Source organism: Balearica regulorum, chromosome Z (assembly GCF_011004875.1).
Source record: "Balearica regulorum gibbericeps isolate bBalReg1 chromosome Z, bBalReg1.pri, whole genome shotgun sequence".
Classification (NCBI taxonomy): domain Eukaryota; kingdom Metazoa; phylum Chordata; class Aves; order Gruiformes; family Gruidae; genus Balearica; species Balearica regulorum.
In genome coordinates, this window is record NC_046220.1 from 43,711,578 (window position 1) to 43,728,383 (window position 16,806).

General features: G+C 44.9%; 1 protein-coding gene across 6 annotated transcripts in view; it reads left to right on the forward strand.

Moving 5' to 3' along the window:
* Positions 1 to 589: 589 nt before the first annotated feature.
* LOC104642053 (TLE family member 1, transcriptional corepressor) overlaps positions 590 to 16,806 on the forward strand; it is an 83,615-nt gene continuing 67,398 nt past the window's right edge. For 3 of the 6 annotated variants that reach the window (XM_075741138.1, XM_075741134.1, XM_075741137.1), the window contains exons 1-4: positions 590 to 2,019; positions 2,746 to 2,846; positions 4,454 to 4,517; positions 4,615 to 4,659. In XM_075741138.1, the coding sequence (XP_075597253.1) occupies positions 1,996 to 2,019; positions 2,746 to 2,846; positions 4,454 to 4,517; positions 4,615 to 4,659 (234 nt within the window). In that variant the 5' untranslated portion in view covers positions 590 to 1,995. Of the gene's footprint in view, positions 2,020 to 2,268; positions 2,544 to 2,745; positions 2,847 to 4,453; positions 4,518 to 4,614; positions 4,660 to 16,806 lie in introns of those variants that run through there. The other 3 variants (XM_075741133.1, XM_075741136.1, XM_075741135.1) reach the window with 3 other exon arrangements.

A 16,806-nucleotide genomic window follows, 5' to 3' on the forward strand; every position in this document is an offset into this window, starting at 1 on the left:
CGCGGGCTTGACGGCGCAGAGCCGGGCCGCTCCCACCGCCCGCGCCGCACCGCGTGCCCCGCTCTGGGGCAAGTTCCGACAACGCGCCGCGCGCTAGCAGCCGCGCTCACAGCGAATGGGAAAAACACGCCGCGCGTGGGGAAGTGGCGGGGGGGGGGGAGGGGAGGCTGCGGGGCCGCCCCGCCCCGCCCCGCTGCGGAGCCGCCGGCCCGAGCGACGGACACGCGCAGGCGCCGCGCGCACGGCGCGCCAGCAGCCCCGCCGCCCCGCCCGCCAGCCCCACGTTACTTTGATTGACAGCTCAGCCTCTCCACTCTCCTTCCCACCGACCTTCCCCTCCTCCCCGCGGCTCTGCGCGTTCCGCGCCCTCCTATTGGCCAGCTCGGAGCGCTCCTGCCGCTCCGCCAGAAACGGTTCCCAGCGAAAGGCTGAGAGGCGGCGGGACTGGGGCTCTCGACATTGGTCCGCGGGGCCCGGGCGCATCACCGCCCCACGTTGGTGCCGGGGAAAGCGATTGGGCGGCGAAGGGGGCGCCCCTCCGCCCCCCCCCTCCGCGCGGCGGCGTGGGCGGGGCCGGGCGGCTGGTTAGCTGGCGGAGTGTGAAACCGCGTGCTAATGTAAGCGGCGCGGGCGAGCACGGCGCGTCCCGCTCGGGCACGGCCGCGCACCCGTCCCGCCGAGCGCCGCCCGCGGGGCCGCCCCAGCGTCCCCTTGCCCTCGGCCGGCGCGGAGGGGAGGGGGAAAGGAGGCCGGTGGCGTTTCCGCCCGCTCGGGTCCGGATCTCTCAGCCGGAGACAACTTTGTCCCGGGTCGGCGAGGAGCGGTGGGGCAGCGCGGAGGAGGGGGAGGATGAGGATGCTGCTGCTGCTGCTACTGGTGGTGATGATGGTGATGGTGATGCCGCCGCGATGTACCGCGCTCGGGGGGCTCTGGTGAGACGCGCAGCTCCCCAGATGCGCGCCCGCCCGGAGGAGGCTGCGGTGGTGCAGTTGCACGAAGAAGCTTCCCGGCTGATTTAGTCCCGATACGGACTCTTTTATCTTTTTTTTTTCTTTTTTTTTAATTTTTTTTTTTTTTTTTTTTTTTTTGCCCCTGACGGGGCGGGCGGCTTGGCCGGTCGGGCCAGCGGGCATTTTGAGCGGTTTTGGTTTTCTTTTGTCCTAGGGACCTCTCTGCAACTATCGGAAGAGTCTCTGCTGCGTGTGTGTTCCCCCTCCTCTGCCCTCCTGCGTTTCGTGCATGTTGTACTGGAGCTGCTCCGATCGGGGCCGGCTGTGCAGAGCCCCCCCCCGCCCCCTTCCTCCTCCTCCTCCTCCCGCCTTCCTCCCTTGTTCATCGCTCCGTGTCTTGCCGATGACCTGGCCCCTTCGCCGACGCCCGGGAGCAGCGCGGCCCTCCCTGGAGACTTTCTCTCGCCCCCCCGGCTTGCGACGGTCCCGCCGCTGACACCGCGTCCCGCTTCCTCCGGCTGGATTTTCCCCTCTTGGCAAAAGGCAGAAGTGGGGAGAGGAGTCGCCTCCGCCCGGGGTTTCCGGCCTTACAATCGCATCGGCAACTTGTGAGCCCGAGAGGGGGATTATTCGCTCCCGCGGCGGAGCGGCCGCGGTCCCCCACCCGTCCCCCGTTCCCCCCCTCCCGTCGGGTCCCGTCCCGCCGCGCCCGGGCGCTCTGGGCGCCGCCCGCCGGCCGAAGCGCCGCCGAAGGAGCGCGGAGCGGCGGTGACCGACCGGAGCGCGGCCCGTCCGCCTCCCCCGGGCACCCCCAGCAGTCCCCGGAACAACAGCAACAAAGGACGCCGCGGCCGGAGGATGTCCCCGCGGCGGGGGCACTGAGCGGCGCCTCGCCCCGCTCCTGCCCGTGGCGGAGGAGGAGGGAAGGCGGCCGGCGGGTGTCGCCGCTCCGGCCCCCTCGGCACCCCGGGGTGTGAAGCCGGGACAGGGCGGGGGGCTCGCCGCGAGAACCGCGCTGTGAGGGAGCCCCGCCGCGCCCGGAGCCATGTTCCCCCAAAGCCGGCACCCCGTAAGTACGGCCCGGGCCGCCGCTCCGCGGAGATGGGGGCGCGGGTCTGGCCGGGGAACGGGGCGGGGGCTGGGCGGTCCGGGCGGCGCCCCGCTGCCGGCGCTGCCCGCCGGGGCGCACCCCCGGCTCCTCTGCCCGGCTAAGTGGGCGGGGGGGGGGGGGGGCTGGCGCCCTCCCAAGTTTGTCCCCTCCTGGAAGGAGCGGCTCATCCTGCCTGCCGGCGCGGCCGGGGAGGGGACGCGCCCCCTGCCCTACCCCGACCCTTTTTGTTTCGTGGGCAACTTACTTGCCTTGGGAATGACTGCGGGGGGTCGCCGCCGAGCCGGGCAGTAACCCCCTCCCCGCCAAGCGTGGCGCCCGGGCCGGGGCCGGCCGTGCCCTCGCGGCGGGGGTCGGCGGGGAGGAGCCGGCACGCCCCGCTTTCGGGTAGACGGCGGCGGCGGGCGCGGGTGGGTCGGGGCCGGAGCGGGCTCCCGGAGCGCGGTTAGCCTCTCCTCCCCCCCCCGCAGATGAGGGACGGGAAGGTGGGTAACAAGTGCGCAGCGCCCCGGGGCGGTGGCGGCCGGGCCGGGCCGGGCTCTCCCTCCCTGCTTCTCTCCATCACCCCGGCCCGGCCGCGGCGGGCAGCGCCGCTTCCCCCCCCCCCAACCCTCCCCCACCTTCCCCGTGGGGCGGCCGCGCCGTGTCTGAACGTGCCTCTCTCTCCCGTGCCCGCCGCCGCGCCAGACCCCGCACCAGGCTGCGGGCCAGCCTTTCAAATTCACCATCCCGGAGTCGCTGGACCGCATCAAGGAGGAGTTCCAGTTCCTCCAGGCGCAGTACCACAGGTGAGCGCCGGCGGGCCGCCTCGGGTCCGGGGGGTCGTTGTCCCGTCCCCGGCCGGGCGCGGGAGGCTGCACTGAGCGGCCGCGTCCAGGCGGTGGCGTGCGGCGTCGCGGCGGAGTCCCGCCGCGGGCCCCGGCCTCCCCGGCACCGCGGGCCTTTGCCGGCCGGTGTGGTAAGGGGTGGCGGGGGGTGCCCGGAGGACGGGGCGCTCGGGAGGAGGCAGCCCTGCCCTGCGCGGGTGGCCCTGCCGGTGTGCCTCACGGGCACCTGCGAAAGGGTGGTAGTGTCGAAGCTGGGGCGGGTCGGCCCTTGTACGCATTTAAAAAAAAAAAAAGGGATCCTTATGCGGAGGATTTTTTTTTTTAAGTATATCGAGAGAAGACCTGAGGTAATTCTGTGGCACGGAGCATTGAGGAGGCTAACTCTCGCGTTTGCTCATTTACGCGTGGTGTTAATGCAAAGATTAACAAAATGCCAACACGCGGTGCTTAAAAGAGCCAAGAAGGATTGTTAAAGCACACAAGTACTGGAGTACTAACGCTTTAAGTTGATGTGAAACTGAAGCCGTGGCATGCGTTTCTGATTGCGGTGCTGGCAGTCAGACGTTCTTGTTGCATTTGTGCTTGCTGCTGGGGTCCCTACAGAGATTTCGGGTATGGGTTCTTGCATATGCAGGATGATTGGCCTTAAGGGGCATTAATCTTAATTTCGTACTTGCATGCACCTGCAAGATCTGGATAGAAATAAAAGCTTTGCAGGTTTCTCAGTTAGAAATCGCTTGGTTTGGATTAGGAATCCTTTCTTATGATACTGTAGTCTTAGTCTTATCTAAAATCGTTAACTTGTTTAAGCCATTTATTACTTTAGAAATGCAGTGTAAACTATAAACTTTTGATATTGCAGCTATGAATGAAAAATGCTAGCTTACATGCCAACTGTTCCCTAGGATGCTTACTGGTGTCATTAAAAAAAATAATAAATCAGTTTGTCAGAGAACAAAGGGAATATTGAGCCATTTGCCCTCAGTGAAAGTAGTAAAATTATACTACTGTTAGTGATGAGATACGCAAGTGCCAAATGCAACTTTTCATTTATGAAAACAGAAACAGAAAACAAACTTGCTAGTAAATGATAGTAAAAATTACTGATTTTCAAGCTGTGGGCAAGATAACATTAGCTAGAGTGTACTTAAGAATTATAGACATACTCAAGTTGTAAACCTGAGTGGTGTTACTTGGCAGTAATTTACTAAATGTTGCATACAAAGAAATACCTCTGTTTTACTACAGAGAAGTACTTTGGAATAATTCAGATGCTGTTCTAGCTTGAAAATTGTACCACTTCATAGCACCTCTTTGTCAAAGCATGAAGATTGTATGTGTTTGGGTTCTGGAGACAGTTTGGGTCTCATACAGCACCCATGAAGTAGCTTTTAAATTTCCTGTTCAGCCCTTGTATTTAAAGTATGAATTAAGTCTTTCTCTCTATATTTGCCTGTTGGTTTATGAGGTTTTTTTTAATTAGCTGCTTCTGTCAAAATACAAATAAAGTGGGTAGATGTCAAAACAAATGACATAACAGTTACATTAAAGTGTGATCTATTTTGTAGCCTTAAATTGGAATGTGAGAAACTGGCAAGTGAAAAGACAGAAATGCAGAGACACTATGTGATGGTAAGTATATTTGTATTTTCTTTCTTTCTTTCAGTAAATATCTCCTAACACAAAGTAAGCCAGCATAAGAAAATAATGTATGCTCCTTTATTTGCAGTATTATGAAATGTCGTATGGATTAAACATTGAAATGCACAAACAGGTAAGGCATTTTGTTTTCTGAACCACAAAATCTGCAGTCTATCTAGTGCATTTAAATGTAGCCATTCTGTTTATGTTTGGATGACTGATCATGTGTCTGAATCAATAGGCTGATTTGTAGCCGTGATTAGTAAACCTTTACCTACCTGCTGTCAAATGAGGTATAGATTAGGTTGAGTGACAAGGCTTTCTTGGTATTGAAACAAAGATGCTAAGAAAAATAGGAAAGGTCTTGTGTCTGTGGTTTCAAAAATGTAATTCAGTGCTTTACGTGGTTTATTTTGTTAGTGGTAGAGCCTTTGATATGTGGAACCAGTCTTATGCGTGTGTAGCATATGTAGTGATAGTTGCTCAAATCCTTGCCACTTAAAGGTATGAAAAGATTAGTGACTTGGAAAGCTCCAGTTATGACTATGAGTTTGCAAGTTCCCATAAAATTCACACTTATGGCCACTATAATGGTGAATAAAAAGGGTATTGAACTGGAACAAGACACTAAGGACCTCATAAGAGAAGAAAAGCTAAATGATTGCTCAGCCCAGAGGACCCTCAATTGAGTAGTCATTGTCTGCCAAATAAAGCATTAATGGCAGGGTGTAAGTATTCTGTAGATATGCTGACATTCACTTTTTCATCAAGATGCTGGTACAATAAGTCTTTCAGAAATCGATGGCCTCTTAAAAAAAATTATCATTAGATGAAGTTGCACAGTTGGACACATTTCAAAGTGCAACAATACAATTCTTTCTTGATGTGTATGTGCTATTTCATCTAAAATTCTTGTTTCATTAAATTAAAGAGCATGGCTGACCGGCTAGGGCACAGCGAAGAAATTGATTAGTTCAGGCTTCGGATCTTCAGTATATTCAAAGACTTTCATTAAGCAAGTGAATTGCAGAGTTGAATTTTGCTTTTGTAACTCTGAACTCTTTGGTTTTTGTTTTGTTTTCCCCTAAAAATATTATATTTGATAAGATGGTATTGTAATTCCATGATGACTTTCTGTCTGCAAAGCTGGGTAGGTATTATCTTGGTTTTTTTAGACCTAAACTTGTTTGAATCCAAAATGCTTGTAAAAGAAGAAACATTACCACTACTTCATTTTTTTTGAGGTAATGTACCAAATAGGTAGACAGAACAACTAGAATAATGTTTGACTTGCTTCTGTACTGTAGCAGCATTAGTTTTCTTGTGTCTTGTGTTTTACAAGAACGTCACTTTTCCTGTGAGGTAATTTTTTTCCCAGGCTTTGTGATTTGGAGATTTCTTTCCTGGATTTTTTTTTTTTTCTTCTCCAAACAACTGTTTGGCACCCTGTAACCTGTGAGCAAGCCAACATCTGTATAGGAGCCTCATTTGGTGTGAAATGCATGTTGTTTTCAGAAGATCTTTGAAGAGAACGTGTGACTTCAGTATATGTACTAGGAATTAACTTTAGATAAAATCAATTAAGCCCACAAGATTAAAGAGTGTCAGAACTGAGGTTTCCACTTTGACCTTAACATCTGTGTATTGCAAGGGTTTAATGTTCTGTATGTATGGCAACTATAATTACATACTCAGTAGGCAGTGATACTTTGGAAGCTTTTAAGATTTATGACAGAGCATTATACCTATGTTGCTTCTAGCTGGGGAGAATAGAGCACGTTTGCTCTGTTAAGAAAAAGATAAACTTTTGAAGTCATAAATACATATCCCTGGATATGAGTCTCAGATACTGTGCTTTTACATTTAGAGTAATTCTAATTTCCGATAAAAGTAGCACCTTCATGTTGAAGACACTTGATTTAGACGCCTGCAGTGAGGATGCCAAATGGTGTTACGGTTCAGTATGTAGGTGATCTTAGATTACAGGAAACAAAAAAACGTACCAATGACATTCTTCTGAATTTCCACCACTAACGATAAGTTCTGAGGAGGCTTTTGGCAGATCGTAATCATAATTCTTATTAAAACTGGTGACGTCTAGCCCCAAGGGTGTAGCTAGACTCAAATTGATGCTTTTTGCTGGCTGATCACCAGCATGGCCTAAGTGCTCATTATGTTGTAGAGAGGGCCTTTGGAGCTCTCATTACGTTTGACAGGAATTCTCTCTAGGGGGAAACTGGGCATTAGCTAGACTCCTGACAGGCTGAAATTATTCCTGCTTTATGGCTTATAACCAAATGCTAGCAAGGCATCATCAGGGGACACGAAAAATTGTCATTTCTGACAACATCTTTGTTACTGAAAAATGCAGCGATGAGGAAACTTTCCACTGAACAAGCTTTAACGTTTTTAAGGCCTTCCTCCTATGTGAATGCTGCACTCTCTCTGTGTGAAGCCTTTCGGAGTGCTTGGGCTGCTGATTGCAAAACAAAAAAAAACCACACTGCAGCAGTGTTTCGTTATGTGGTGCGGTGCGTACATCACTGTTAAGGTAGAGTCATTTCCATAACATGAGGTAGTTGCTGTTTGCCTGCGTGTGAAAGGGTTGACTTCTTGTAATGATACAGTTGCATCAGCAATTCCCTCTTCATTTAATTTGGTAATCTATTATAATTTGACTAAAACAAAGTTAGTCAGGACTTGAATGTTGCTTGAGACTTAATTGAGGTGGACTTTCCATACACAAATGGCAGAGCTTTCCACTTGAATATGTTGCTTTTGAGTCCAGAAATGGCCATGGTAAAGCTTTCCTTCACAACTGTAGCTTTGGCACTTGGGAGTGTTTAATTGCTTAACTGTGTGCTTAAATCAAGGTGGTGCTGCTGCATTTCAACCTGCTGGCTGAACAGTGGTCAGGAAATAATCTTTTGGGCATATTTGTGGCTGGTTTGTGGGGGGTTTTTTTAGGTTTTGTTTCTGTGTGGGTTTCTTTATTTTTTAATTTTTATTTTTTTTTTTAAGAATTTCAAATCTTAGCTCTTAAGAGGATGCTGTTTGTGGATTCTTAAACTGTTTTCAGAGAAATTATTTTAAGGTGAGTAGTTACTGACTCAGTTTTGCATACCTGAAATGGAAACAAGCACCTGAGGATTTGTTTAGGATAGATGCACTTGATTCAGATACTGTTTTTGTAAGTGTCAAGAAGACAGGATGAATAAGCATGTTTTGTGTGGTCTTAAGTTTCTCTTCTGTGTTACACTGTCCAAGTCAGATTTTCCCCTGACATCTGTGGCTGGCTTCGCCAGCCACATCAACTGCTAGTGCCAAGATGTAGAGTTTGTTGGGTGTTAAAAATCCTGCTGTACTTAAAGGGTTGCTGCCCTTGGCTATTAGGGCAGTGTCTCTTTATTTTCACCAGCTCTGTCTGTCATCTTATGTCATAAGTCAGAAGATAAGGCTTCCTGTGTGTTTAATACCTAGATTGTTTAGGTGCAAGATTAGCTTTTGTTCAGTGGCAGGCAGCCAAAGAAAGAAAAATTCATCACTGCTGAACCAACTGACAGATAAACTACTACAGTATGTGGGTTTCTGCTGTCCCAAGGGTGACAGCTAGGTTTCCTTCTCTTTGGGTGGGTTATTGTGATCTTTGTGACCTGCCTGGAGGCAGACCTGTCATTCAGTACCTTGCCTCTTGTAGAAAAGTATACAAACTCCCCAACTGCATTATGTTAACCAGTTGTACAAGAGTTAAATGTCTGTTTTAGCCTGGACTGTTTTGTGGAATCTTTTCTAATGTTCTGTGGCAAAGGACAGAATCTTGTACTGATATCTTATTAGAACATCAGTCTTCAGGAGGGGGTTAAATAGAAGGGAATTAAGGAGCTTAGTTAGCTCTCTACAGCTCCTGAGTAGGATGGCTGTGCTGTTGAAAGGGATTTAAAGATAAATTAATTTTTTTTCTTTATTCCTGCTTGCATTTTAATTATTGGAATGAAAAACTTACGAATCCTTAAGGTTTTGGTAGTGCGCAGTGAGTGTTTCAAGAGCATTTTACGGTTGGCACTGCCACATAAGACATGCAAAACCTGCTTTTATTTAAAAGAGAAAATGGTAAGGTTGATTTGAACATAATATTTTTCACTCAAAAAAAAAAAAAAAACTTAGCCTACAAATACTGGATTTCTAAATGAGTACAGCTGTATCACCAGTGGAGCCATTTCAACCACAACTGGAGTTGCCACTTTGAATGGGGAGGAAAGACTAATGACCTCAACTTTCTTGACTTTCGAACCACATTCAAGCTCGAGGCCAGCATTATTACGGAGTTATCTGACAGATTCAGGGCACTGTGTGAAATACATCTCCATGTGGCTTTTAGATAACCATATTGTCAGATACCATCTATTATGTCAACTCCATGTACAACTTAATCCAAAAGTATGTCACAGTGTAAACACTGTACATATGTTAAATACTGCTTGATCATCTCACATTTTAGAGTTGGTCTACCAGATTTCAGGTTCCTCACAGAACCATGGAGGGAGAGAGGGAACGTGTTCCTACCAGCTACGTTGTTAAACTTCCCTCGCATTGCTGGAACTTACATTGCCAAATGTCTGTTGACGTACTTCATGGATTTGTTCAAGTAGGCAAAAAAAAAAAAAAAAATTCCTGGTATTTTTGGGGGCGAAGAGTAAGAGGGAAGATGCTTTGTGAATGTGCAGTACCCTTCTGTCACAACAGATTCTGTGGAAAAAGCTTAACGCTTTTGCTCCTTCTGCTGGTTGTTATACCAAATCAACCTGAGCATTTCAGTTGCCTTTCCTCCTACTCTACTGCAGCACTTAAGCATTTGTAGCAAAGTGGCAAAATTGCCATTGTGTCTCCTGCGCAAAATGGAAGATAGGATCTTCTAAGTTTGATAGTAGGTTACTATTGTTATACAGTAAAAGCCTTTAAAAACAATTTTGGGTTAACTGGAGCTTATCAGAAGACTGCATAGTACTGTTATTTTAAAAATGATAACAGCTTTGAGTAGAACTAATGAGGTTATCTTTCCACTTGAGGTAAGATTTAGGGATATCTAATGGCAACTATGTAAAACACTACTATTTTCATCTGTTGCATCACATTTCTTAGTTGGACTTGGGATGTAGCTATTTGAGCAATAGTAGTTGCTCACATAGTTCCTTTCAGAAAGGGGAAAACCAGCAGCTGACAGGGAGAATTCCTGGTTTTTCATCATGTATTTGTCAAAAAAGCTAGTTTAACAGATCAGTCCTTATGTTTATAAGTGGGCCATGGCTTTTAAAGTACTTGCAAGTTGGCCCCATGTTCAACCTGAACTTGTAACCTGTGCTTTTGCAAATACCAAATTTCCATCTTAAGTATATTGTGGAGATAATCTTGTGTGACATCTCTGGACAGCACATTCTAGTGTTTGACCCGCCTTCATTGTGAAGTAATTGTTCCTTCCTTAACTGGGACTTTGCCATTCTGTGCTGGTGACCATTACGTGCCTTCTGGTCTTCTGCTGTGCACCTCTAAGAAGAGTCTGGCTTAGTCTTCTCCATAATCACCTCTCTGTCAGCAGTCAGATCTCCTCTCCCATTAATCCTCCTCTTCTTGAAACTAAACAAATCAAAATTCTTCCTGGTACATTGTGTGCTCTGATTCCCTGATTGTCTTACAGGTGTCACTTGGTGACTTGCTCCATTCTGGCAACACCTGCTGCCTTGCCAAACAAGGAGAACAGAAAGGGGAACAATTTATACAGCCAGCTGGTTACAGTCATACTATTGCATCCTAGTATGAGGTGTAGCCTTCATCAACACAAGGGTGTGGGGCTGATGCGTATCCAACTTGTCCTCCAGGACACGCATGCCCTCTTCTGTTTCCACCCTGGCTCTGCTGTTGTGGGGAGGGGGTTGTCCCAGGTGTAGGACAAAACCCATCAACCTTTGTTTGCTTTGAACCTGGTTTCCACTGTCTTTATTTGATGGCCTCTACTTCTCAGAATGGACAAGTAGTTGATGCCTAGATTCTTTTTCAATGCACTGAAAATTTTATATTTCTGTCATAATCCATCTGTGTTGACTCCTTTTTCAGGTTGAGCAGTCCCACCCTACACAGTTGTGTAGCTTTCTTTGATCATCTTCCTTGCTTTTCTCTCAACTTTTTTCATTTTTGACTTAGCCTGTTGAAATGAAGGGACTAGAACTACACATGGTTCTCAGGGTGTGGATGCACTAGGAATTTATGTTATCATATAATTCTGTTTTCTGGATTTTTTTTTTATTTTATTCTTTAGTAAAGTTACCCAAAATCTGATTTCTCTTTTGGCTGCCATGAACTGCTGGAGTCACCTTTAACATTTGAGTTCTTTGCTCATGAATGATGATTGTAAGCTCAGGAGCCATTGTTTTACATTGAAGCTAGGGATGGCTACTCCCAGTGTGTGTAAATTTTGTTCATATACAATTATTTTCATTGCCCGCTTAGACTTGTAAGGTCTCTTTGAAGTTCTTCAGCCATTGTTTTTACTTTGAATGAATTCTCTTATGGAGCAAGCTTTTTTACTTGCTGCTTACTGTCTTTTCCAGGCTGCACTGCTGAACGTATTCATAAAACAGATTGCAGCAAAGGCCCCTGTGAAACTCCACCGGTGACCTATTTATGTCATAGTGCTGGGGATGATTGAAGAGTAGATTAGAGCTTGCTGAAATTGAGTTTATTCTTAAGTGAACTCTAGTTTAAATCTGACTAGGTTTAAAAAATCAGTTATTTCCTGAGATTGTCTCTTTTAAAAGAAGGCCTAATGATGCACTTTTTTTGGTACTTAATAAACCAGACTGCCCTGTTAGCGTCAAGATTCATATAAACAAATGGAAACAATGTTGAATTCTCTCACTCAGAACGATAATCACAATATGTTTAAGTGAAATTGGAATAGAAAAAGGTTTATAGCATTATTTCATAGGGTAGTAGCATTTTAAGTTTGTAAGTGAGTATTGTATTAGTTGTTAGCAAGCTAGTTGTTATAAAATATACTTTCTAGTATGGCGAAAACAGTTCAGGAAATCTATTTGGTAGGTTTAGCTGAACTTTTCATGAAGATAATAGTATTCTGTGGCTAATGGTAAATTGCACAGTGTTTAAGAAGAGTCTAATCTCTAATTGGGGATTGGCTGAGTTGCTCTCACCTTTTCTTTACGGTCTTCAGATGTGTGAACAAATTAGCACAGATGATTAAATTACAGATTAAAGTTCTTTGAGGGGTGTTGGATAAGCTTTGTGTCAGGGCTGCTTATCTGGAAATATTTTGTACTTCTCAGGTGATCTGAAGACCTAACTAGCCTTTTTGGCTGTTTGATAACAAAACAGAAAACTGAGGTTAATTTATGTTTTGGTGTAGGGATTTTGTTGGAGGTTTTTGTTTGTTGGTTGTTTTTTTTTCCTCCCCCAGCAGCATGGATGTGGTGGGGTTTTTTTTGCGTTTTTTTTCTCTTTTTTTTTTTCCTGTTCAGTCTTTTTCTTTATTCCTCTTGAAGCTTTTTGATGTTTGGATAAACAGTCGGTCAAAGCAACTTACTTGTAAGGTGACCAGTCAGTGTATTGACAAGAACAGACACAATAGAAAACTGCATTAGGAGGCAAGCCGTTGGGATTTGCAGTAAATATATTACAGAACACAAGTGAATTGCCGATACTGCTTGTTTAGCAGTTTGCAAGGGCAATGGTAGTATGGATTTTTGAATTAGAAGGGAAGGACTGTTCTTTCTCTCTGCTGGAACATCTAGTTGATGGCTGAGGATAAAATTGATTTAGAGAACAAAATGCTGCCGCCTGTATTTGTGCCATTTTAAAGGCTTCTATGGATTAGCAAGCAAAAACAAAAAGACAGCTTTCAGTTTTGGAGAAGGGGAGCAAGAATGGGTATGCTTGTTCAGCTGCATCTTGATTAAGTATTAAGTCTATGAGGAAACCTGCTTTTGTTAGGTCAAGAAAAGGAAAGGACATCTGAAACTGGGTGTGTTTTATGATCTGTGGAAATCTGCCTATTTATGAAATTGTTTTTAAGTGTTCTAAAACCTCTGAATTGCTGTGCTCTCTACTTCATGGTATCATGATCTCAATATTTTTAAATGTAGAAATTTGAATTAAATCCCTGGGGAAAAGGGGATGAAAAACCCACAATTTCTTTGGAAAAGTAACTAATAGATCATTCTTCTGCGGTGTTGCCACAGCAGTTTCCATTTACAACAAAGGTTTTTGGTTTGGTGGATTTTTGTTTTTTTTTTTTTAAAGCTGAAAAGTCTATTGCCGTTCTTCATGTGTGAGTTTGAGTGTAAGGTCATTCTGAATTTCTATTTTTGTAACTAGTTATAAGGTTTCCAGCCTTTACTTTGCTGACAGCTGCTGTCTGTGGCCTCAAATGATGGACATAAATTGCCAGTTAAGCAAACACAAAATCTGTAATTAACAAGACCTATGGGAAGCTCTTAGGTTGTTTCTTTAAACTGAAATATGAACTGTAGAATCGCAGCACTGGAAAGGACCTAGTGCCTCCCTGTGTCTTAGCAGAATGGCCTATGCCAGTGTCCTATCTGTTAGCAAAGACTTAACAGTGGTGGTCACTCGAAAGCTCTCTAGGTAGCGAAATGCTTTTATGTCCTTGCTGTTGAAATGCTTCACTTACAACTTCAGTCTTTTCTGTTGCAGCTTCAGCTTTGTATTATGCGTTTTCTTCACCCTGGATAGGGAGAGCACATCACTCCCCTGCCTTCCCGAACCATTTTGTATACCTCTATAGTCTAATGTTCATTCTCTGGATGTTGTTGCCCAGCTGAAGTAAAGTGCCCAAAATAAGTGTAGTACTCCAGGAGAGGAAATGCCGTGCTGAGTAGCATAGAAGGTTTTCTTAGCATACGGCTTACTGTGGAGGAAGCCTTTTTTGCAACAGCATGCTATTGATTTATGTTCAACTTCTGATCCGCTGTGACCGAGAGATTCCTTCCTGGCCCATTATTTCCTTTTTCCTTTATGTTCCTGTCTAGGCATGCTATGGTCTTTTATTCCTATTTATCCCTATCCTTCTTTTTCCTTTGTAGTCCACTTTTCTATTCACTGCAAAGTGAGTTCTGAAGCTATTCTCTAGCATATTCTGTCTTTCTCAGCTTGAAGCTCTCTTCAAATTAAGGATTAGGGCAAATGAAGAGATCTTTATGCTTGTTAGTGGGAAATACTGAAAAATACTGGACCTATCATGCATGCAGAACTTCTTAATTTGCAGAAAGGAAGGATGTATTCATACATGGTTTAATAATCAAGCAGTTTTGTACCTGTTCCCATGAACTCTTAGCTGGGCTGTGTTGTTTATGTTGCTCCTAATAGTGCTGTGAGTGTCAAATTATTAGCAAAGACATTAACATCATCTGCCTATTAGCCATAACTGCTTTACCTTTTTTGGACATTGCATAATTCTGACGTTGTTTACTCCTGAAAAATGTTTCTGAGTTGTGATTTATATCTCTATTTCAGCTTGCTGTTTATGGATAAGAGACTTTGTAATGCCCTAAGTCTCAGGAAGCAGTCATTAAGCTGGACTGTCTTTGCTCCTTCATTTGCTGTTTTCTGTCTGTTAAGACACTGTCTCTTCATTGTTTCCTATCCACTTCACATTTGCATGTTCTAGGTGTCCGCTAGCTGCTCAGTCTTCATTAACGTGCTTTTTTAATTTCATCAGGCCGTGTCTGATGAAATACTCTGCTGTGTTCCTTTCCCATTTTCAGCTGCAGTGTTGACCTTACTAACTAGTAATTTCTATTAATGATGTGGTTAGTAATGATTCTTGTAGAATTGAGACAGATGCAAAAAAGTATAGACTTTCTGGTCTTCTTGGTGTCCCTTTACCACATCTTTTCTTTTCTAATTGAGGGGATCAAACCATTTTTTTTGTTCTACCCCAACTACTCCAACCTGTAGAGCAATAGCTTTACTTTAGCTATTGTTTACTAGTGGCAACACTTTAAAAAAAGTGTGTGCTTGTGCTGTATATGTTCATACTGCCTCACCTGACCTAGTTTCCACTTCCTATATGCTTTTCTCTTTGTATGAAGTCAATTAAGAAGTTGGGATTTACTCTTTCGGTGCAATTCCATCCCTCCCCTTTTTCCTCTCCCCTTCCTCTTCCATTCTAAGATGTATTAACTGTCATCCATGTCCTTAATATTGTTTCATAAAGAAAATGTCAGCTCTCCATAATGCCATTTTATCTCTCTCCTCAGTAACAGGTCCTACAAAATTGATCTTACCAGTTAGCATTTGCTTTCCTGAAGTCTTACTGGCTTTTTCATTCTTCCTTCCTGTCCCTGTGATTATAAACTCTGTGGTGATTGTCAGTCTTAATCAAATTAGTTTCTACTTGGACAGTTTCAATCAGTTCTTTTCTGTTAGGATGTAATCTAGATGGTATCTTTACTAGTTTTTTCTATTCTGGGAGCAACATAATATATATATATAAAAAAACCTAACAAAATGGAGAAGAAACTTATTGACATGTTCCTCAAGTCTTGCTGAAAAATTTCCAAACCTTTTCCCCACGTAGTGAAAATCTCCATTATTTTCACCTTTCTTCCACATTCTGTGTGGTAGATAATTCTTCTAGTTGCTAACAAAAGAGTTGTCAATCCTTGTAACTTGTTATTCATTAGTGAGTCACCTGATGACACCTGAAGCAGTGATATGAACACCTTTAAGGCCTTAAATTGTTTCTCTGACTTGACAGATCTTTGAAACTGAGCTGTGACTACACTAGTATTATAAAATGGTGAAATTACGTTTAAGATACAAAAGTGCATGTGACTGAGTTGGTAACTTTAATTTGATAGTTATTTCTAAATTACTGGTGAATGTATTTCAGGCCTTTGTCTTAATGTCTTCTTTTTTTGTCAGATGGCATGCTTACTGTACTTGTCAAGTCCAGATTCTACTGCTCTTACACTGTTATACTTGAATACTTGAATGTCGATAGGGACTGAATCCTGACTGGGAGTTATGTTATTGACTTGCGTACTGTAAATGTATATGCTGGGTTTGAGGAACTTTATGCTCTAATTTTTAGAAACTGTGTGGTTCTAGGCACTTTTCCAGCTGTACAAGGGGTCTGACTTTCTGCTGCCATCCCAATGAAGTGGCTCAGCGTGGCAAAGTGCTGCAAGGATGTATGCAGAAATTTGGATGTGACTTGTGGGAATGAGAGCAAAATAGGAAGTAGTTTTAAAATAATGTCCTAAACTAAATGAAAAGCCAACAGGGCTCTTTTCTGATAGGGGCGTAGCAGTTGCAGATACACTGCTTTTTTTTTATACCTTCTTTCTTTTTCTCTTTTCTCTCTGTCTCCTCCTTGTTCTTTTATAATGTAGTGTTGCTCAGTTGTCCAGTGTAAATTAAGTTCTTAATGTTCTTAAGGATAATAATGCAAATGCTGCATAATTTTGGAGATCGTGCTGCTTCTAGAGCACTATAAGAGCACATGAGAGTGCAGCCCTGTGGGAAGAGTGGAGCTCATCCGATAGCTTATGGTTTCCCCAAAAAAACCTCTGCTCCAGCTTGGTTCTCCTGGTACTTTGCGCTGCTCTCCTACCTGATGGATGCCTCCTGTGAGCCTATTTAAGTTGCTGATGTGGTGGTTTACTAAGCCAGCCCTTTCCCTCCTCCTGTAGTAATGTTCTCTGCTTGACTATTAGTTGAGATGTTGGGCAAGTCTGAATGTCTCTAGCATGGTTCGAGGAAAGTGTGCCTCTGGAAGCAAAGGTGGCAAGACCTCTTCTGGATTGGAGTCAGCTTCTGACTTGCTCTGCTTCTCATGGAATATAAATAAAAGTGGAAACTGTGTGTATTGGAAAACAACTTGAAGGTGAAATAAAGCTGTGTGCTTACTTGACAGATTTAAATAATTCTGTATGTATTGAAGGTTAGCTTAGGCATGGAAACTAAGCTGTGGAACTAAAATTTGGATAAACACACATTTTGTAGTTGTGAGTCCTTGAGCAAGATGGGCTGAAGTTGGATTAAAGGAGAAATGTGATAACTGTCCTGTTTAGCCAAGTTTAAGAAGAGTCTTGACATAGTGAAGATGTGTGAAAGGAGCACTTAAACATCCTGACAACAGCTTCTTTGTTGCCAGTTGGCTTGGGTTCAACAGGATTTACAGCTGCAAATGGGATGGGCAGTTCTGTACAGTGGTTCATTGAGAGCTACAGAGCAGCCTCGCTATTAC